The sequence below is a fragment of the Phocoena sinus genome, chromosome 9 (genome assembly GCF_008692025.1).
Source record: "Phocoena sinus isolate mPhoSin1 chromosome 9, mPhoSin1.pri, whole genome shotgun sequence".
NCBI lineage: Eukaryota > Metazoa > Chordata > Mammalia > Artiodactyla > Phocoenidae > Phocoena > Phocoena sinus.
Window position 1 is genome coordinate 32,896,173 of NC_045771.1, and position 23,064 is coordinate 32,919,236.

Below are 23,064 nucleotides of genomic sequence, written 5' to 3' on the forward strand. Positions count from 1 at the left end.
CCAAATGTTTGCAATCCTATAACAGGAAAACTTGATTTAACTCCAAGGGGTTATTCCTTTTGACTATATGAATTTTCACATGTTAAAACATTTAAGTAATTTGACTGAGAAGACAGGGAGAATACAATATGAAAGCTAAGAACGGATAGGACCAGTCTGTAACATCTGGAATGCTAGGAATAAAAGATCTTGCTTGAAGAAAGCAGAAAGTTCAAGAATGGCAAATTTACTGACCATGGATCTAGAAGGGAATTTGTAACCTCAAGTGAGTTATTTAATCTATTTTAACATCAGTTTTTTCAACTGTAAAGTGGAAATCATATTTGTTATTTACCCTTGAGGGTCCTCAATTTCACACTCATGTAAAACATCTAGATTCAAACCCCATGTAAAAGACCTAGTTCAGTGCCTTCTGCATAGTTGGTTCCCAAAAGCAATAGCAAAGCTATCATTTATTACATCGATGCTGTACATAGTCAGCACACCTCACATACTGCTGTGGTGCATCCTTCTTCTTGCTGGTCTACAATTCAGGATAGAACAGCATCTTGTTACTAAATGGTTGGCTGAGAGCCGTGGTAATCATTGTGAAAAAGGAGACTGCTCACCATTTGGTCCTGACCACCCAAAAAAGATTCATGGCTTTGCCTTTATTAGAAGAGATGGAAGGCTCCAAAGGACCCAGAACAATGGTCACAGAACTGGCAATGGCTCTCAAACACTTGTGGGGTAGAGTTTTCTTTGCCCCAAGTCTTTACTCTGCTTTCTATTTTATGCTGTTAAGGCATCTGCCAGGCCTTCATTCATTCATTTACACAGCACTAAATGCTCCAATCCAGGCATGGGCTGTGCTCCAGGGCCACAGAACACAGATGTAGCCCCTGCTCCTACCAGTGCATGCCACAGACCCACAATGCCTCTCACAAGTTGCTCCCATTCACCCTCCCCCCCCAAAAAAAGCCACTTTGGGACTCTTTCAGATTTCTCAGTTTCTCTAGCAGAATCGGAGAACGTCAGCACTAAAAGGGACCCTAAAGGACCATGAACAGTTTCATTTAGAGATGAGGAATGAGGGCTACATGTCAAGGTGTGGTGACCTGACCAGAGTCACATAGCTAATGAAGTAGCTATTTAGCCTGAAGCCCCAGCTCTTGAGCCACTAATCTTACTAGGGCCCTAAAACAAGACATCTTTTTATAACTCTCTTGCTCATTTAAACAGACAGATGTAGCCTATCGCTTCCCTTTTAAAATCTTCACTTTCAAATGCCCTCCAACTCCACTGTCTCTTTTTGCTTTCTTAGCTATCAAAACTAATCCAGAAGTAGTCTATCAAATGGGACTGGATAATACATCCTAAGGTATAAATGATTCATATTAATGAGGTATTTGCATTATAACAGGAGACAGACCTTCCATCCAGTATTTCTAATGCAAAAATAGCAGACCTCAGTGAAGACTGGGTTATTCATGCAGCTACTTGGGAGGCAAAGGAGGGTCTTCTCAAGCCTGACCTATCAGAGCAGTAGATGGTTTCTTTCCTAACACAGTCCTTTATACTAGTGTCCACAATGCCCTGGGGCTGACACTCTAATATGAATTAAATGAACAACTACTAAAACGAAGTAGGAAAGGACTTGAAGCCTTCTTAAACTTCAAACCAAATCTTCTAATCTGGGGTCTTAGCATAATAATCTGTCCCATATCCTGAAACATGACAGGATTTGGGCCAGAACCTCACAGTATTTTTAAAGAGCTGCACAGATCCAAATGGGCAGATGGTGTTATTTAACACGCACATATTTGGTGTCACTTTGAATTATTCTCCCTGGTGCATAACCTACAGTGTAAACAGCAAAGCTCTCATAAACAAATTTAGATTTTAAAACTAGCCCTTAGACATGCCAGTAGCTTAATGGAGTTGCCACAGTGGAACAAAACAGTTTTTAATCTGACAAATAACCATAAAATTAAAACATAAATTTACACATTTCACAGTTTTTAAAAGTGTAATCTCTCTACCCCAAGAATTATACAGATCAAGTAAGATGAGAACTAAAAAGCATCAAGCAGGTTTGTCATTCAGGAAGTCAACAATGACCCTACCATCTAGCTGAAAGGTAAAGGCCCTAAAATATTTCATAATAGCTGAGTTGTATGTCTTGGTTGGTACTCTTGATTCTCTGGGGCTCAGTTGCCTAATGTGTAAAATAAGGTCACTCAGTTAATGTTGGATGGGTGGGTGGATGGATGGATGGATGGATGGAAGGATGGATGGTTTAAAGACTGAATGGATAGATGGCTAAAAGGTTGAACGGATGGATGATAAGGGCTGGCCTGGTGATTTAATGGGATATTGTTTAAAACCAATGAAAGGTTTTGTGTACATTTTGTTTGTTATAAAAAAAAGAGAGACCTATACTTATTTGTGGAAGAGGAAAGAATCTAGCAGAAAGAGAGAAACCGAAGTGCAAAAGCATACAAATGACCAAGAGACATGACACCAGGAGCCCAGGAAGAACATTTACCCTGCCTTAAAAAGGTACCTTACCATTTCTTGCTCTAAGGATGAAAGGGAAGCAGGAATGAACAGAAGAATACATTCTATTTTGGAAAGTAGGGTGTGAGGTGAGCTGTTTTACAGGTAAGAAGGCAACAAATGAATAAAATGTAGATGACACTGATCTCAGTGGAGATGTAGGTAAGGGTTATTATCTGAGAATAAAGGAAGCAGGGATGGAATTGGGAATGTGAGGGTCAAAGAAATGGTTTGGATCTATACCTTGCAGGACAGAAGGGCCATACACTACACTCAGGACCCAGATCATATTTAAAACAAAGATTCATTCGTCAAGAACCCAGTTACCTAGGCCTCGTAACCCTCTCCATTACTGTATGACAGAAGCAGAGGGGATGATCAAGGAGCAATGGGGCTGTGGGCTGGGAGTGGAGATCCAGGTTTGCAGCTGGCCTAAGGGTGTAAATTTATCTCATCTTCACCTGCAGGGAAGGAACAAAAATCTGGCAAAGGGTTAACAAACAAGGCGCTTCCATCTGTCTTACAGACCTAAAAGCTGAATCTTTCATAAAGATGCCTAGATTCTTCCTATCCAACAAGACCTCCCCTTCTTGAATTGCATGTTCTATATATAAAACACTTCTCTCTCCTGTATCCTATAACATACTCAGAAATGCTTCAAGATTTCCACATAGCAGCACCATTGTAATTCCACAATGTAATTCCATTAAACCCATGGGAAACACAAAGGTGTCACAGCCTGAAACTGGCTATGTGTTTCCCAAGGATTAAAGTAGATGATGATATCACAGGATAGATACAGCAATGGTGGAGACTGAAGAGGAAATACGAAACTCTGGCAGTCTACTCCCAAATAGACTGCCAAATTGACACCTGCTCCAAGTCTTGAAATATATCTAGCGGTAAACAGTTTTTTGACAAGAGGGGATCTTCTAGGCTTGAAGATAAACCAAGGCAAATGGCATGGGTTATAGTAATATCCATAACATTTGTAGTTTCCTGTTAGAATCTGCAAGTATACCCTTTCCTCCATACCACTGATCCTTTCAAAGTCCCTTGCAATTCCGCATGACAGAACTTCCTCCCTCCCTCCCTCCCTCCCCTTCCTTCCTTCCCTTTTTTTCTCTCTCCTTCTTTCTTTCTTCTTTTTTCTTTCTTTCTTTCTTTCTTTCTCTTTCTTTCCTTTTCTTCCTTCCTTCCTTTCTTTCTTTCTTTTTCTTTCTTTCCTTCCTTCTTTCTTTCCTTTCTTTTCCTTTCTTTCTTTCTTTCTCTCCCCCACCCCTCTCTCTCTGCCCCTCCCGACCCTTTCTTTCCTCCTGGCTCCTGCCTGTTTTGTTTAGGAACACAGAAGAGCTACAGAGTGGGTCTTGGCCTCCTGCCGCCTTGGGCCCAGCCAATCACCCCTCAGTCATCTGTCCCCCTAACCAGTTCAGGGGGGCTGTGTAAAGAACTGCTCTTCATGTCCTTCCACCCCCTTTCCTGGCCACCTATTGCCAAGGCTTTAAGAAAAGAGAGGAGACAGAGAAGTGAGATTCTCTTCAAGGTCAACAGCCAGTGAGTGATCCATGCCCACCTCAGTGTCTGCGTGTTCACAGGATGAGATTTTCCCACTGTAGCATTAATGACTATGGCCTGGACGGGAGGATCATTCTCCTGGGGTGAAGTCATGGGGACCACTGACAAGTGGGAAATGCCAGCCTGTGCCATGGTGCCCCAAGCTCTGTCAGCTCCTCCTGGGTGGCAGCTTTCCTCTAGGCCCTTGCCCTAGAGATTCTGATTCAGTTGGTCTGGGGTGGTACTCAGAATCCATCACTTTAAACAAGCTCCCCAGATAATTCTGATACAGTCAGTTAATTCATTCACTCACTGGATCTGTGTGCATTCAACAAATATTTCTTAAGAGTCTACCCAAACATTATACAGTTGAACACAAAAACACAGATATGTTCCCAGCCTTTGTGAAGCTTCCATCACAGAGAGGATAAGACCATAAATGTCTCAAATGAAATTATAAATTTTGTTAAGTGATGGTCCATGTTCTAGACTGACCAAATCTGACCTAATCCATGGCTGATTGGAAAAAGAAAAAATGTTCCCTCCAGAGACGTTTGTAGTCTCCCTCCATCCCCCTTACCTTTCTCTTTCTTTCTTTTTCTTTTCCTTCTCTCTTTATCTACGTGACCCATTTCTACGGGTCTGTTCAAAGGAATACATCAACCACTAGACAATGCTGCTACCCATCTTCCTAGTCAACATGTTTATGAGAGGCAGAATGATGCTGGGACAAAGCAGTGGAAATTTAAATTCGAGCCTTCCCTATACCTTACCTAGCAAGGTGACCTAGGCAAGTCATAAGCTTTCTGGGTGCCTGTTCCTTAGGTCTTTGCTGGCTTAAACTGGATGGCTTCTGAGGGTTCCTTCCTCCAGCCCTGCAACTGCATGATTTTCAGGTCAAGTGGAGGTCAAGTTCTTTAGATGAATGAAAAAGAGTTGAAAGGAGCCATAACAATCTTCTAGTCCCACTCCCTTACTTTTGAACAGGAGGGGATAGAGGACATGGTCAGACAGACCCAAAATTCAAATCTCACCATCTGTCTGCTATATATCCTTGGGCAATTTATTTAAATTTTGTGTCTGTTTATACTCAGAGCAGAGAGGCATTGGTTATATCAACCACTTTGAATTTCCATGTAATCAGAATTAGAATTCACTTAGAATTAAATGAAATAATACATTCAAAGTGCTCAGAACAGTACCTGGCATAGAGTGGAAACACAATAAAAGGACCTTTCATTACAACTGATTCCTATCTAATTGTCATCTCTTCTACTGCTTTTCTGAAAACAATTGTTTTACGCCTAATCCCTGAATTAATTCTTTTATTTACTATTTTAATTTTCTTTTTTCTTTTTTTTTGAAATTTATTTATTTTATTTTTGGCTGCATTGGGTCTTTGTTGCTGCGTTTGGGCTTCCTCTAGTTGTGGCGAGCGGCGGCTACTCTTCCTTGTGGTGTGCAGGCTTCTCATTGTGGTGGCTCCTCTTGTTGTGGAGCACGGGCTCTAGGCGCGCAGGCTTCAGTAGTTGTGGCTCGTGGCTTCTAGAGTGCAGGCTCAGTAGTTGTGGTGTATGGGCTTAGTTGCTCCGCGGCGTGTGGGATCTTCCTGGACCAGGGCTTGAACCCGTGTTCCCTGCATTGGCAGGCGGATTCTTAACCACTGTGCCACCAGGGAAGCCCTAATTTTCTATTTTTATTCTTGATTCTCATTTTTAAAAATATTGCTTTGGCTGCCTTTTCCCATATCTCTGTATTTAACACGCATGTGTAACACGTAGGTGTAGGAGCATGTCTATACACATGTTAATGGGGACACAGGGATCTAAGTATAAATGTCAATACAGCAGCATTTTCTCCATTCTACCAACATTTTGAGAAAATTAAGGGGAGCATTTTCTCCACATATCCACCTTACCATTCTCAAGAGCAAAAACAAAACTCAGAAATTTTTTCCACAGAAATAAACATTGCCCACAGAGGCTACCTCAAGCAGACTGGGCATGTCCTTCCTACAGCAGATAAAAGACTAAATTGGTGGGTTTGGACTGTGACAACAGGTGCAGTTCCTGTGGCTGGAACTGGGCTGAGATGAGAAAGCTTGTGCCAAGCGGCCAGACGGGGCAGCTGGAAGTTAAGCAAGGGAAGGAGGTGCCTGGAGGGGATATGGGCCCAGGAACCGTAAGGGAAGAATGACAAGTAGGTGGCATAACAAACTCATTGCTGGCTTTCAACTTGTGAAATTAAGAACTAGCAGTGATATCTAGTAAAATGCACACTTCTGAGTCCTCACTTATTTTTAAACATGTTAGTGTAAAAGCAGCATTTGCCAAACACATTTTATTTCTATATATGTTTGTTCAGTTAACTGATTTTTCCTTCATAGAGGAAATAGCAGGGGGGTTTTTTGTTTGTTTGTGTTTACCTCTCTTCGCCTAAGACATCACATTGCATGATCATTTCAGTCTCCAGCACAGAAATACTAAGGTCCCCAAACAAATTCCTCAGGGCCAGCCCTGCACTTTCAGTATTCACCGCCTGGCTCCCTTGACATTTGCTTAGGGGAGAGTAGTTAGGTAATTCTCTCTCTGGTGCCAGGAAACAAACCACTAAGCAGTTCTATGCACACAGCTATTCTGCAAAGCACCTGACTCTTGACCTCAATGCTGTCTCTCCATGAAATGCACTTGGCAGAAAAGAACAGTGGCTGAAGAGAAAGCTCAGCCCTGGGTGCATTTCAAGGGCTAGCAAAGCTGAGTCCCCAAGGGCTGGATACCACCAGTGTCAACAATCTCTAAAGCAGGAGCCTAAAGCTATCAAGAGCTATTCCCACATGGTAGTGACTTTGTCTTCAGTACAGACCAAGAATTTTTTTAATATATTATTATTTTTTTAATTTTTATTGGCGTATAGTTGATTTAAAGTGTTGTGTTTAAGTGAGAGAGTGACATGGACATATATACACTACCAAACGTAAAATAGATAGCTAGTGGGAAGCAGCCGCATAGCACAGGGAGATCAGCTTGGTGCTTTGTGACCACCTAGAGGGGTGGGATAGGGAGGGTGGGAGTGAGGGAGATGCAAGAGGGAAGAAATATGGGAACATATGTGTATGTATAACTGATTCACTTTGTTATAAAGCAGAAACTAACACACCATTGTAAAGCAATTATACTCCAATAAAGATGTTAAAAAATAATAATAATAAATAAAAATTTTTTAAAAAATAAAATAAAGTGTGTCAGTTTCTGCTGTACAGCAAAGTGAATCAGTTATACATATATATATATACCCACTTTTTAATTTTTCTATTTTTTAATTTTTTAGAGGTGATTTAGTGTTCTTTACACTATATTTTTTTACATCTTTTTTTTTTACATCTTTATTAGAGTATAATTGCTTTACAATGGTATATTAGTTTCTGCTTTATAACAAAGTGAATCAGTTATACATATACATATGTTCCCATATCTCTTCCCTCTTGTGTCTCCCTCCCTCCCACCCTCCCTATCCCACCCCTCCAGGCGGTCACAAAGCACGGAGCTGATCTCCCGGTGCTATGCGGCTGCTTCCCACTAGCTATCTACCTTACATTTGGTAGTGTATATATGTCCATGCCTCTCTTTTTACATCTTTATTGGAGTATAACTGCTTTACAATGTTGTGTTAGTTTCTGCTGTACAACAAAGTGAATCAGGTATATGTATACGTATAGCCCCATATTCCCTCCCTCTTGAGCCTCCCTCCCACCCCTCTAGGGCGTCACAAAGCATAGAGCTGATCTCCCGGTGCTATGCAGCAGCTTCCCACTAGCCACCCACTTTATATCTGGTACTGTATATATGACAGACCAAGCATTTTTGAGAAGGGCTTTCAAAATCTTCACACATCAGAGGTTTTCCTTTGCTCAAAGTTTTACATTAGTCAGGAGTATCCTCTGCTTCCTAGGAATGCAGCAAGACAAATATATCATAAAACAACACGGCAGTGACCATCAGGCTTCAGCAGCTGCACTCCACACACAGGGAGAAAGCCTCACGAGCCTGGATCTGTAAAGCTGGTCATGGTCTAAGGAAACCCCTTTATTTGGAGGAGAAGAGAAGCAAGGACATGGGACATCACCATCTCTAAGTGAGAAGGGAAAATGACTGTCAGGCTTAGCTCACCCTGCATTCTGGTAATTCATTTATAGCCTAGTGAACCCACACCAAGATACTACTAGAATAAAATCCAGACTTGCCATTTGTTCAGCAAGCTGGAAAAACAGCTGAGAACTTAACCAGAGAGGCAGTGAAGTGAGTGATAAAAGCACAGGCTCTGGTGCAAGCCAGCCTGGGTTGAAATCCTGCTCTGCCACTTGCCATCTATGTGACCTAAGATAGGTTGCTTCCTATCCAGCTTATGTATTAGTAAAATGGAAACAGCACTAGCGGTTACCTCATTGTACTGTTTCTTGTCCATGTCTCTATAATAATTAGTAATCACAGCATTATGTATAGAGGGAAAAAAAGCTTTCTAAAACCTCTTTCTCCTTAAAGCTCCTTAATATAAATTTAATTATATTAGAGTGATTCCACTAGTTTAGATGGCCCCCTCTAAGGTCACTTAAATTAAAGAAAACTACTGCAGGTGCTATAACTTATTACACCTATAACTATTTTAGCACATAAGGCAATGGAGCCTTGGGGGTGATTGTCATATTGCTTTTTGACTACTGGGGATTTTTTTTTCAAGGAAGCAATAGGGAAATATATGTAAATTTTAAAAGAAAAGGAGATGAAGGGCGAAAAAGCTTAGAATTGCCACATCCATGTCAATATGTTTAAAGAAACTGAGCTATATTTCTACTGATCTTGATTATGTCCAATAATCCATTCTGAAAAGGGTAATGAAAAACATTTTAGTTTAACTGAGTCACACTTACTTTATAGTATCTTAGACATTAGAATTTGACACAGAATTATGTCTTCCTTTATTTTCCATTTTGTTTTTTCCTTCAACAAAAGCAGTATATAATTGTTTAAAAAAAATCTTTTTTCCAATATTTTAAAAACGTATAACCTGTATAGTGAAAGGTCTCTATCAGTCCCCTATCCAACATATACACACACGCAGACACTGTAAGGTGCTCTTCCAGAATTTTTTCCTGCACATATATAACGTATATATTAGTAATCAGCATGTTTTTAAATAGCAGGGATTCCACCACTTACCAAAATAAGCCCTGATATTAGTGAGGAAGTGCCTGTCAGGGCCACGTAGAACTTCGGTGTTAATGTGTTCAAAAACATGCTCACTGAAAAACAAGAGAGAGGGAGAAGAACAGAGAATGCATGAGTATGTCATCAGTAAAACCAGCTCTCATTTTCCTTTCTGGTGAAATCATTTGTTTCTGATGACAAGAATTACAATCATAGCCAAGGGCTGCTAAAATGGTTCAGCAGTACACAGGCTCGGAATACTAGATTCAAGTTATATATCCTAAAAGAAAACAACTACATACAAGAAGAAAGAGCAGCTTTTTGTTTCTGCCTCCCAAAACTATTGTTGTGAATGATTTTCATGGATTTACAGCCACTGAGGAGTCAAATCAAAGCTGGTTATTAAACTGTTAGAGAGGAACGGAAGGTACTCTAATGTTTTGTGGGACCCTCACATCAGAGTCTTTGGTGAGCCAACAAGCATATTTCAACCTTAGAACAAATGAAAAATAACTATATTAAACAGTTATTAAAGATTCTAACACTACGTTTACCCCTGAAAAAGAAAGGACGAGTTAGTATGTAAGTTAGCATATATCAGAAAAATTTTTTCAGCTAACTTACAAGGTTGTCAGACTGCTCATCAAAATAATCGTATTCAATGCAGAAAAGATGAAAAATAAGCCACTAAAAATGAATGTGTATTGTCAGACACCTTCCTGACCTGCTCCTGACACTGTACATATCAACTACATAGTTAATCTGGTTGCCCATTAAGTAAGGTCACTTATACATTTTATAAGTATATTTTAAGTCATTATTTATATCTAGAAATTGCACAAAACTTTGACTACTACCAAAACAACAACTGACCTAAAGGGTTTTTTGCATGCGTATTCACATTTCTTTACTGAATATGTTTGTGGAAGGGGATCATATCCAGTTCTGTTTTAAAATGAAGAACATTAGAAGTAGGACTTCTGGGCTTCCCTGGTGGCCCAGTGGTTGAGAGTCCGCCTGCCGATGCAGGGGACACGGGTTCGTGCCCCAGTCCGGGAAGATCCCACATGCCGCGGAGCGGCTGGGCCCGTGAGCCATGGCCGCTGAGCCTGCGCGTCTGGAGCCTGTGCTCTGCAACGGGAGAGGCCACAACAGTGAGAGGCCCGCGTAGCAGGAAAAAAAAAAAAGAAGTAGGACTTTTATGTCATTAAGGGAAAAGGCTTTTGTATTTGTCAAAGCAAAGTCACCAGCATGAACAGAGATCAGCCCAGAAAGCAAAGTCACCAACATGAACAAAGATCCTATGCTCACTCATTCAACAAATGCTTCTCTCTGTTTATGAATGAGACTGTGGACAAAAATGGAAGCATGATTCAGACACAGCTCCCACTCTCTAGAAGGTCAAAGTCTAGCTAGGAAACAGACAAGTAAACAAGCAATCACCAGACAGTTTTGATAAGTGCATAGAAGGGTTCTGTGCACAGAATTTTATGAAAACACATAAAAGGCATGCATCTCAGGCTGGGTGTCAGGAAGATGTCTGGGAGAGTAAGCAGGAGTTAACCAGACCAAAGTGGGCAGCAGGAGGAAAGGAGAGCAATGTGAGGGAAGGACTGGGCCAGCTTTGAGGCCCTGAGGAAACAGCACACAGCCTTTCCAGCTGGTTGCACGGGTTGAAGAGGGAAGGAGCTTGGGCTGTGGACCCTTCACAAAGGCGCAAATGTGGAAGGATGCACTAACTCCATCCTTCCTGGTTACTGGGCATGCTCTCAGTAAACCTTCTCCCCGCCAACACCCACTTTAAATGGATTGGTTTGCCGTGACTCATGGTCTGTCATTTGCAATCACGAATCTGGACTAACACAAAGTGCTCAGTCAATAGTCACAACTTGACTAAGTGGACTCTTTCAGGGAGGTAGCGAAAAGCACAGAAGAAGCAGTCAGCCTAGGGCTGTGAGGCAAGAGGAGGTAGAGTTGAGCTGAGGTGGTTATGCTTGGCCATTAAAAAAACAAACCTAAAGCTTGTAATTGACAGTCTGATTCTGAGGTGCCTAAAATTCTCAAAATTCCCCTCCTCATGCTATGAATGATCCCACATTTTCCATTATTTTTAAAAAGTCACCAAAATAGAGTATTCACTTTGTTATTCTGTATTTATGAACATTCATATCTGTACCATATACTTTTCAGTAAGTTTCTGGGGACAAACTGAACATAGAATTCAACAAAATCCGTTTCTAAAAGAAAGAGGAAAAGACTTGTCTGATTTGGTAGCCCTGCTAACTCCCCAGCAACAAAAGCATAAAACAATAGAGGAAAAAAGATTTTCTACTGAAAATTGCTGATCGACTGGGGACAAAAGATTATAGAATGAATTGACAAGTGAAAAAAAAGAAACTATGTGAGTTTTTTAAAGAGATAAAAATAAACATTCTATACCTTTAGTTTTACTTAAGATTATATAGCTACCATAGGTAATACAAAAATTAAAACATGCTTCTCTACTATATCCAGTTATAGAAAGCTACCAAAGTTGGGAAAGAGAATGGTGGGCATTAAAAGAAATAGAGACACAAATAGAGAATGAGAAAAGTAGAAATCGAAAACATTTAGAGAGTGGGAGGTGTTCATTTAATAACCTATTAATTTTACAGTCTTACTGGGCATTCTGGCTAACATCATTAAGACATGGCATTTAGCAATTCTGAGCACAAATATCAACAATCAGTACTTGCCATTTGAATCTATCTATCTATGTGTTTAAAGTTTATAATAAAGCAATTTTACAAATTAGAGAACTTAATGCTCACTTCAGCTCTGTGAGGTCAATATTATTATTAATCTTATTTCACAGGTGGAGGCTGGGCAAAGAGCTGAACACCGGTCACCCAGCCTCCAGAGCTCAGGCTCATGGCATCAAGGGTGCAACATGAGAACGCTGCTGAAAAGCATTAAGGAACAAAGTAGCAAAAGGAAAAGAGTAGTCTTTCATTAGAAAAGGAGAGGAAGCTCTAAATAAGTGATACTGAAAGATGGATGTTTTTAACACTGTACTTATTTTTATCACTGACTGTTAAAGATAAGTCCACTGGGGCTTCCCTGGTGGCGCAGTGGTTGAGAGTCTGCCTGCCGATGCAGGGGACGCGGGTTCGTGCCCCGGTCCGGGAGAATCCCACGTGCCGCGGAGCGGCTGGACCCGTGAGCCATGGCCGCTGGGCCTGAGCGTCCAGAGCCTGTGCTCTGCAGCAGGAGGGGCCACGGCGGTGGGAGGCCCGCGTACCGCCAAAAAAAAAAAAAAAATGATAAGTCCACTGGGATCTTATCATCAGTGTGTGTAGCCCCAGGGTGGAAGGGCAAGAAGCCACCTCGAAGGGGAGCATCTAGTTAAAGATTCCCCCATTAAATTAGGAGGGCTGCACATTGCAAACTGGACTGCCTTAAACCTAGGAATACCTGGCCTAGTTTCATCAGGGTCACTAGCAATTATTTTTGAAAATATATGAGGGCCTTATGAAGTACCTAAAAATTAGATCAGAAAACTGTGGGGTGTGTGGTTTGAAACATAAAGTGGATATTCCTGACATCTATAGACATATCGATACTATCTCCACAGGTGCTGGAGCTAAGGAAAAACAAATTCAAAAACAAACAGTAAAGACTAATCTAGCTTTGGTAAAAATAAATTATACAATGTCCTATATCAACCTGGAAACAAAAATTAATAAGTCAGAAGGCTTTTCATCCGATCCAGATGCGCACTCTAACAGGTCACTGCTTAAAGAATACTGCATCGGTTATTCAAGGGCAGCCTCAGGGACTGTGTCATCAGGCGTTCTGAAGATGCTGAACTTTAACTTGGTACAGTCTTCGTGTTTAATTAATGAGTAAACAGGAAGAAATTAAGTACAGGTCTGAGAAGAAACTAGGTATGAGGTGTGGGTTAATGGATTGAAAACTCAGTGACCCCTCTGGATCACAGAAGAGAGGACGGAAGAATATAGTACAACAGGTCAACTGTGGAAAGTGGAGAATCACTCCCGTGAGCAGGGAACTAGAATACCGGAGGGCTTAATGAGGAGGCACTCGGAATGGCCCTGTGAGGCCCTGTCTGTGAGGAGCCAGCCCTGTTTCTGGCCCTCGTGACAGTAAGAGCCTCCTCCCGTATCCTTCAAAGCACAAACAATCCCCAAATTAGACTCCTGGAAAAGATGTTCTGTAAAACAGAGTGAGCACATAACGCTTAAGAAGTGTTTGACTCCTTAAGATATATTCCGCCTTATTCAAGCCCTTGAAAGAAGAGGTTGGGCTTCCCTGGTGGCACAGTGGTTAAGAATCCACCTGCCAGTGCAGGGGACACGGGTTTGAGCCCTGGTCCGGGAAGATCCCACATGCCACGGAACAACTAAGCCTGTGTGCCACAACTACTGAGCCTGTGCTCTAGAGCCCATGAGTCACAACTACTGAGCCCATGCACCACAACTACTGAAACCCATGCACCTAGATCTGGTGCTCCACAACAGGAGAAGCCACTGCAATGAGAAGCCCGCGCACCGCAACAAAGAGTAACCCCCACTCGCTGCAACTAGAAAAAGCCCGCGCGCAGCAACAAAGACCCAACACAGCTAAATATACATAAATAAATACAATAAAAAATAGAAAAAAAAATTTTTTTTAAAAAAGAAAGAGGTTAAGGCAGCATCAAAGACTTGGAGGTACTGACTAGATAGAACTGAATATGAAGTGTAATAAAGTCTACAACAACCAAAAATATGGGTCTGCTTTGTCCTGTGTTCCATTTAACACCTTGCTAAAATAGGGCATGTGAAGTAGAAAAAATTAGAAAGTTATAACAATTAGCAATCACTGAAAAGATTAGGACTAAAGTCCCTAGGAAGAAAGGTTAAAGAAACTACGTCTATTTAAGCTGGATGAAAAATAATAATAATAATAAAGAGATTTTGTGTAAAAGCATTATGCCTGGGAAAGAGAGCAGGGTTAGGAGACTTCGTCTCTAAATGTGAAACCAACTGCAGCATGGAGGCCCTGGGAAAGTCCCACACCTTCCCAGAGCGGTTCTGAGGCTCACATGAAACAGGCATTCCCTCAACCCTCACAGTGAGATGCAATTTATTTTCCCAAGGAGTTGACAACTTCTACCAGAGAAGTAGATAATAAGCATCCCAGGGGAAGGAAATGTTTATCTTGTTTAATTTTACTTTTTCTTCATTTCATTAGCTGATGATCATTTAAGTCAATGGTCCCAACCTGAGTTTCCAGCCTAAGTGAACTTGGAAGTAGACTCTCCCTCAGTTGAGCCTGAAGACAAGATCACAGCCTGACAGACACCTTGATTACAACCTAGTGAGACCCAGCTAAACTGTGCCTGTACTCCTGACCCACAGAAGCTGTGAGATAATAAATGTGTGCTGTTTTAAGCTGCTATATCCATGATCATTTGTTACGCACCAAATGAAACTGGTAGAATCATGTATAATTCATGAAAGTGAAAATCCATGTGAACATCCAATAACTCCAGCTAACTGCAGTGAGCCCAGAAAGGGTGTTAAGATAAGCCAACTCTATCTGCTCCAAGAGTGTCTTTCTAAACTGTTCATAAATAAAATGCAACTTCAAACGCTGCTGCCATGACAGCATGTTATTCCACATGCTGACCTGTGATTGCCTTTGCTAATCCACTAATATTAAAGTAGAAGCTCAGAGGAAACTTTTTTTAAATGCGGAAACTAAGTATCTTCATTTTACCCCAGCAAATGGTCTTTTAAAAAAAAAATAGGCACATTTTAAATATACAACATTTGCATGTTTCCAAAAAAAAGTCAGTTTTACATCTGCAAAACTGCATCAGTTCAACAGAAGATTAAAAGCACACCAGGAGCACATTTTCTCATTTGTTGCTCCTGTTTCCCTTCTCCTTGCCCTTTACCCCTGGTCTCCTTGAACTCTGATAAGGTCTCAAGCTTTATGCATCACAATTCCCTGGATAAATCCTGTGGCATTTATCCTTGAGAGGAAAAAGACATGGAAGTATATTTTTAGACCGGTTCTTAGGGCAAGAAACCCTCATAAATCATTCTGTCTACTCTTCCCTCTTACCCTTGACGTTGCCTTGGCAACTTTACAGGTATACTGTTTCTGCTTTACTGGGCATCTGGCTCTACTGAGGAGTGGAGCTGAGCACATTCTTTCTTTTCTCAGCTGTGATCTGGGAAACTATAACGAAGCAGTATTCAATCTTCATGGTTCCCTGTCCTTTGCTGGAGGGAGGCCATCTGTCAAGCTATGAAGGACTGTCCAAAGCCCAGTCACATACAAACCTCGGTAACCCAAAAGGACAAGTGAAGCAAGATCTCAGATTACCTGTTCCCTTTTATTTACAAGCAAGCTGATGTTGGGGAACTCTCGTCAAGAACAGGAGAGAGGCTTGTATAAGTCTTACATTTTTAGCTATTTAAAACATGCTTTAATTTAGGGTTGAAGTTATGAATCTTTTTGTTTCTCATCAACTGTTTAACATTAGGAAGAAAAAAGACATATTTGCCTCTAATGGGAGAAAATCTTCCCTATACTTATTCTGCAAAGAGACAGAAGCCTTGTGGAGACATGGTCCTCCAGAGTCTGGCCTCCTCTAGCCTACAAGCATTCACTGTGCCTCCATCATCCAGCATCCAGCACCCAGCATAGCGCCTGGTCCACAGGGGTACTCAATGTTTGATGACCACTGCATGCCTGCATAAGGGTAGAGGACTAGGTGATGAAGTTGTAATAACATTATCCCAGGACTTCTGATTAAAAAAACAAAAAAACCTTCCTGTATCTGGAAACAATGCGTCTTTGATGGCTCTAACCTTGTCTTCTGATCGTGTGTGTGTGTGTGTGTGTGTGTGTGTGTGTGTGTGTGTGTGTGTGTTTCTATCCCCAAAGTACTTGCACAGTGTGAGATGCTTATTAGGTAGATTGAATGACCGCTACTCACCAATAAATCAAGAAGGTCCAGACATACTTATACTACCCTCACACAGCAAGACCTAGGCTATGTAGAATCCTCAGAACTGAATTATTTGAGATAGCTAAGGACCTATTCTATTAAAAACCAGACGTTTTCTTTCTAAAACAATTTAACAAGGAAATCTTTACAAAATGCATTACATACTTGACTGCATCTTTAAACAAAATATTCAGAAAATATTTCAATCTTTATTTGATGGCCCTAAGTCAACAAAATTAACATAAACTACAGTACTGTGCTAGCATTCAGCAATGTTTTTAGAAACCGTTCAAGTACTCTGTTTTTTCCCTCCAAAATGAAGTTATCCCGGACTGTTTTCAGTCTTTCTCATACCATTGTTGTCACCTGGCATACTATTATTTGTTGTTGTTGTGTGCCTGTTTCAAACCACTTTCTCTCCTTTTTAATATGCTACTTAAAAAAGCTACTGTTCCTTCAAAGGCAAAAAACAACTTTGGTCATTCAATAAATATTGATGTTTAACGTATGTCAAACACTGTAAAATGCTGGGGATACAAAGATATATAATACATAGTTCTTGTCCTCAAGGAGCTCTGGACTTTGTGGAAGATGCAGACGTGGAACCGAACTAACAGGCAATTATTCTGAGCATTACTCTGGAAATAGAAAGTTGGTACTTCTAACTCAACCTTGGGCTAGGGTGGGGGACAGAATGTTCATCAAGGAATGTTCCTTTGAGAAGACTGCTAAGCAGAGCCAAAGGATGTTCATTGGATCTTTGTAAAATAAGACCTGTGATCTCACATTGGTAATGCTTTGATGCTCATCTCTATGTGTTATATAAACTGGCCTTTTGTTCTTAGAGCTCGGTGGTTTGAGGAGTTAAGATGACTGGATGGCTGAGTTCCAGAAAGGTCCAGTATCACTGTAGTGAGCTATAATACACACTTCGGTAGGGTGGCTGTAACCAGTGTTGTATAAGAACACTCTCAGTGGTTCCTGTGTTCACACTGGAGGGCTCCAAAAGGCTCCTGACAGAATCTGCCATGCAAAATGTGCTTGGACTTTTCTATCATCTTGAAAAGAATATGGTCATCAGCTTCTCATTTACCCCTCCTTTACTGTAAGTTATTTTTTTTAAAAAGAAGCCTTAATGGTTTAATTTAGGAAAATTACATGTGGCAAAGTTCATTACTTAAAGGGTTAGAATAGATGTAACTACCTAAAAGCGTTCAAAATACCTGTGGCAGTCAGGTGTCTGAACAGATCATTGTTAAATCTAAGATGCATGGAAATAACTAAGAAAGGTAAGAAGAATACAAACAAGAGTAATGAATCTATAGTCTAAAACATCTTTCAGGAAATGTCCTACATTTAGTAACATTAGCTAGTTCATTCATTTATCCAAAATGTACGTGGCTTATAAAAGGTATAAGACACTGAACTACACATTGGGATTGTGAAATTAAAAAAGAACAAGACTGAGACTTGGTTTTATTCTGTTAGGATTGCTGTATTTTAGGTTTTGTTCTTAGTGCTAGGGCATCACTCTTCTTTAGGGAGTGGGGTTTTCCAAGGTGTAGCCATTCTGTGGTCCTACTGAAGGCTAAGGTGTGCAGTGAGGCCTGATTTTAAAAAATGGGACATTGAGATTGGTTCAAGGTTGTGGAGTAGAAGAATGTGCTCTCACTCCCTCTTGCGAGAACACTGGAATCACAACTAACTGCTGAACAATCATTGACAGGAAGACACTGGAACTCATCAAAAAAGATACCCCACATCCAAAGACAAAGGAGAAGACACAGTGAGATGGTAGGAGGGGCGCAATCACAATAAAATCAAATCCCATAACTGCCAGGTGGTTGACTAACAAACTGGAGAACACTTATACCACAGATGTCCATGCACTGGAGTGAAGGTTCTAAGCCCCACATCAGGCTTTTGAACCTGAGGGTCCAACAACGGGAGGAAGAATTCCTAGAGAATTACACTTTGAAGCCTAGTGACATTTGACTTCAACAGGACTGGGGGAAACAGAGACTCCACACTTGGAAGGCACACACAAAGTAGTGTGCGCATCAGGACCCAGGGAGAGGAGCAGTGACCCCAGGGGAGACTGAACCAGACCTACCTGCTATGTTGGAGGGCCTCCTGCAGAGGCGGAGGGTGGGGGCTGTGGCTCACTGTGGGGACAAGGACACTGGCAGAAGTTCTGGGAAGCACTCCTTGGCGGGAGCCTTACCAGAGTCCGATATTAGCCCCACCAAAGAGCCTGGGTAGGCTCCACTGTTGGGTTGCCTCAGGCCAAACAACCAACAGGGAGGCAACCCAGCCCCACCCATCAGCAGACAAGCAGATTAAAGTTTTACTGAGCTCTGCACACCATAGCAACACCCAGCTCAACCTATCACCAGTCCCTCCCATCAAGAAACTTGTACAAGGCACTTATATAGCCTAATCCAACAGAGGGCAGACAGCAGAAGCAAGAAGAACTACACTCCTGCTGCCTGTGGAACAAACAACACATTCACAGAAAGACAGACAAGATGAAAATGCAGAGTGCTATGTACCAAATGAAGGAAAATGATAAAACCCCAGAAAAACAACTAAGTGAAGTGGAGATAGACAACTTTCCAGGAAAGAATTCAGAATAATGATAGCGAAGATGATCCAGGACCTCGGAAAAAGAATGGAGGCAAAGATCGAGAAGAAGCAAGAAACGTTTAACAAACACCTATGAGAATTAAACAACAAACAAACAAACATGAACAAAACAATAACTAAAATGAAAAATACACTAGAAGGAATCAATAGCAAAATAAATGAGGCAGAAGAACGGATAAGTGAACTGGAAGGCAGAACAGTGGAATTCACTGCTGCGGAACAGAATAAAGAATGAAAAGAAATGAAGACAGCCTAAGAGACCTCTGGGACAACATTAAACGCAAAAACATTTGCATTATAGGGGTCCCAGAAGGAGAAGAGAGAGAGAAAGGACCCAAGAAAATATTCGAAGAGATTATAGTCAAAAATTTCCCTAACAAGGGAAGGGAAATAGCCACCGAAGTCCAGGAAGTGCAGAGAGTCCCATACTGGATAAACCCAAGAAGAAACATGCCAAGACACATAGTGATCAAGTTGGCAAAAATTAAAGACAAAGAAAAATTATTGAAAGCCCCAAGGGAAAAACGACAAATAACATACAAGAGAACTCCCATAAGGTTAACAGCTGATTTCTCAGCAGAAACTCTACAAGCCAGAAGGGAGTGTCATGACATATTTAAAGTGACGAAAGGGAAGAACCTACAACCAAGATTACTCTACCCAGCAAGGACCTCATTCAGATTCGACAGATAAATCAAAGGCTTTACGGAAGGCAAAAGCTAAGAGAATTCAGCACCACCAAACCAGCTCTACAACAAATGCTAAAGGAACTTCTCTAAGTGGGAAACACAAGAGAAAAAAAGGACCTAAAAAAACAAACCCAGAAAAATTAAGAAAATGGTAATAGGAACATACATATCGATAATTACCTTAAACGTGAATGGATTAAATGCTCCAACCAAAAGACACAGGCTCACTGAATGAATACAAAAACAAGAAGCATATATATGCTGTCTACAAGAGACCCACTTCAGACCTAGGGACACATACAGACTTAAAGTGAGGGGATGGAAAAAGATATTCCATGCAAATGGAAATCAAAAGAAAGCTGGAGTAGCCATACTCATATCAGAAAATATAGACTTTAAAAGAAAGAATGTTACAAGAGACAAGGAAGGACACTACATAATGATCAAGGGATCAATCCAAGAAGAAGATATAACAAATATAAATATATATGCACCCAACATAGGAGCACCTCAATACATAAGGCAACTGCTAACAGCTATAAAAGAGGAAATTGACAGTAACACAATAATAGTGGGTGACTTTAACACCTCTCTTACACCAAAGGACAGATCGTCCAAACAAAATTAATAAGGAAACACAAGCGTTAAATGACACAATAGACCAGACAGATTTAATTGATATTTATAGGACATTCCATCCAAAAACAACAGAACACACTTTCTTCTCAAGTGCACATGGAACATTCTCCAGGATAGATCACATCTTGGGTCACAAATCCAGCCTCAGTAAATTTAAGAAAATTGAAATCATATCAAGCATCTTTTCTGACCACAACGTTAGAGATTAGTAATCCATTACAGGGAAAAACTTAAAAAAAAAAAAAAATGGAGGCTAAACAATACGTTACTAAACAACCAACAGATCACTGAAGAAATCAAAGAGGAAATGAAAAAATACCTAGAGACAAATGACAACGAAAACACGATGATCGAAAACCTGCTGGATGCAGCAAAAGCAGTTCTAAGAGGGAAATTTATAGCAATACAAGCCTACCTCAAGAAACAAGAAAAATCTCAAATAAACAATCTAACCTTACACCTAAAGGAACTAGAGAAAGAAGAACAAACGAAACCCAATGTTAGCAGAAGGAAAGAAATCATAAAGATCAGAGCAGAAACAAATGAAATAGAAACAAAGAAAACAATAGCAAAGATCACTAAAACTAAAAGCTGGTTCTTTGAGAAGATAAACAAAACTGGTAAACCATTAGCCAAACTCATCAAGAAAAAGAGAGAGAGGATTCAAATCAATAAAGTTAGAAATGAAAAAGAAGACACCGCAGAAATACAAAGCATCCTAAGAGATTACTACAAGCAACTCTATGCCAATAAAATGGACAACCTGGAAGAAATGGACAAATTCTTAGAAAGGTTTAACCTTCCAAGTCTGAACCAGGAAGAAACAGAAAATATGAACAGACCAATCATAAGCAATGAAACTGAAACTGTGATTAAAAATCTTCCAACAAAATAAAGTTCAGGACCGCATGGCTTCACAGGCGAATTTGCTCAAACATTTAGAGAAGAGCTAACATACATCCTTCTCAAACTCATCCAAAAAATTGCAGAGGAAGGAACACTCCCAAACTCATTCTATGAGGCCACCATCACCCTGATACCAAAACCAGACAAAGATATTATAAAAAAAGAAAACTACAGGCCAATATCACTGATGAATATAGATGCAGAAATCCTCAACAAAATACTAGCAAACAGGATCCAACAACACATTAAAAGGATCATACACCATGATCAAGTGGGATTTATCCCAGGGATGCAAGCATTCTTCAATATACACAAATCAATCAATGTGATACACCATATTAACAAATTGAAGAATAAAAACCATATGATCATCTCAATAGATGCAGAAAAAGCTTTTGACAAAATTCAACACCTATTTATCATAAAAACTCTCCAGAAAGTGGGCATAGAGGGAACCTACCTCAACATATTAAAGGCCATATATGACAAACCCACAGCAAACATCATTCTCAACGGTGAAAAACTGAAAGCATTTCCTCTAAGATCAGGAACGAGACAAGGATGTCCACTCTCACCCCTATTATTCAACATAGTTTTGGAAGTCCTAGCCATGGCAATGAGAGAAGAAAAAGAAATAAAAGGAATCCAAATTGGAAAAGAAGAAGTAAAACTGTCACTGTTTGCAGATGACATGATACTATACATAGAGAATCCTAAAGATGCCACAAGAAAACTGCTAGAGCTAATCAATGAATTTGGTAAAGTAGCAGGATACAAAGTTAATGCACAGAAATCTCTTGCATTCCTACACACTAATGATGAAAAATCTGAAAGAGAAATTAAGGAAACACTCCCATTTACCACTGCAACAAAAAGAATAAAATACCTAGGAATAAATCTACCTAGGGAGACAAAAGGTCTGTGTGCAGAAAACTGTAAGACACTGATGAAAGAAATTCAAGATGATACAAACCCATGGAGAGGTATACCATGTTCTTGGATTGTAAGAATCAATATTGTGAAGATGACTACACTACCCAAAGCAATCTACAGATTCAATGCAATCCCTATCAAATTATCAATGGCATTTTTTACAGAGCTAGAACAAAAAATTTTACAATTTGTACGGAGGCACAAAAGTCCCCAAAAAGCCAAAGCAGTCTTGAGGGAAAAAACGGAGCTGGCAGAATCAGGCTCCCGGACTTCAGACTATACTACAAAGCTACAGTAATCAAGGCAATACGGTACTGGCCCAAAAACAGAAATATAGATCAATGGAACAGGATAGAAAGCCCAGAGATAAACCCATGCACCTATGGTCAACTAATCTATGACAAAGAAGGCAAGGATATACAATGGAGAAAAGACAGTCTCTTCAATAAGTGGTGCTGGGAAAACTGGACAGGTACATGTAAAAGAATGAAATTAGAACACTCCCCAACACCATACACAGAAATAAACTCAAAATGGATTCGAGACCTCAGTGTAAGACCAGACACTATAAAACTCTTAGAGGAAAGCATAGGAAAAACACTCTTTGACATAAATCACAGCAAGATCTTTTTTGATCCATCTCCTAGAGTAATGGAAATAAAAGCAAAAATAAACAAATGGGACCTAATGAAACTTAAAAGCTTTTGCAAAGCAGAGGAAACTACAAACAAGACGAAAAGACAATCCTCAGAATGGGGGAAAATAGTTGCAAATGAATCAACGGACAAAGTATTAATCTCCAAAATATATAAACAGCTCATGCTGCTCAATATTAAAAAAGCAAACAACCCAATGTAAAAATGGGCAGAAGACGTAAATAGACATTTCTCCAAAGAAGACATACAGATGGCCAAGAAGAACATGAAAAGCTGCTCAACATCACTAACTATTA

At 40.3% G+C, this 23,064-nt stretch overlaps 1 protein-coding gene across 12 annotated transcripts in view; it reads right to left on the reverse strand.

Annotated features, from left to right (window-relative positions):
• ST7 (suppression of tumorigenicity 7) overlaps window positions 1-23,064 on the reverse strand; it is a 261,656-nt gene that overhangs the window by 110,864 nt on the left and 127,728 nt on the right. For all 12 annotated transcript variants that reach the window (XR_004351469.1, XR_004351468.1, XR_004351467.1 and 9 more), the window contains exon 2: window positions 9,306-9,388. Coding sequence is in view for 9 of the 12 variants with exons in the window: in XM_032643436.1 (XP_032499327.1) it covers window positions 9,306-9,388 (83 nt within the window). In the remaining 3 variants the exon portion in view is untranslated. The remainder of the gene's footprint in view (window positions 1-9,305; window positions 9,389-23,064) is intronic.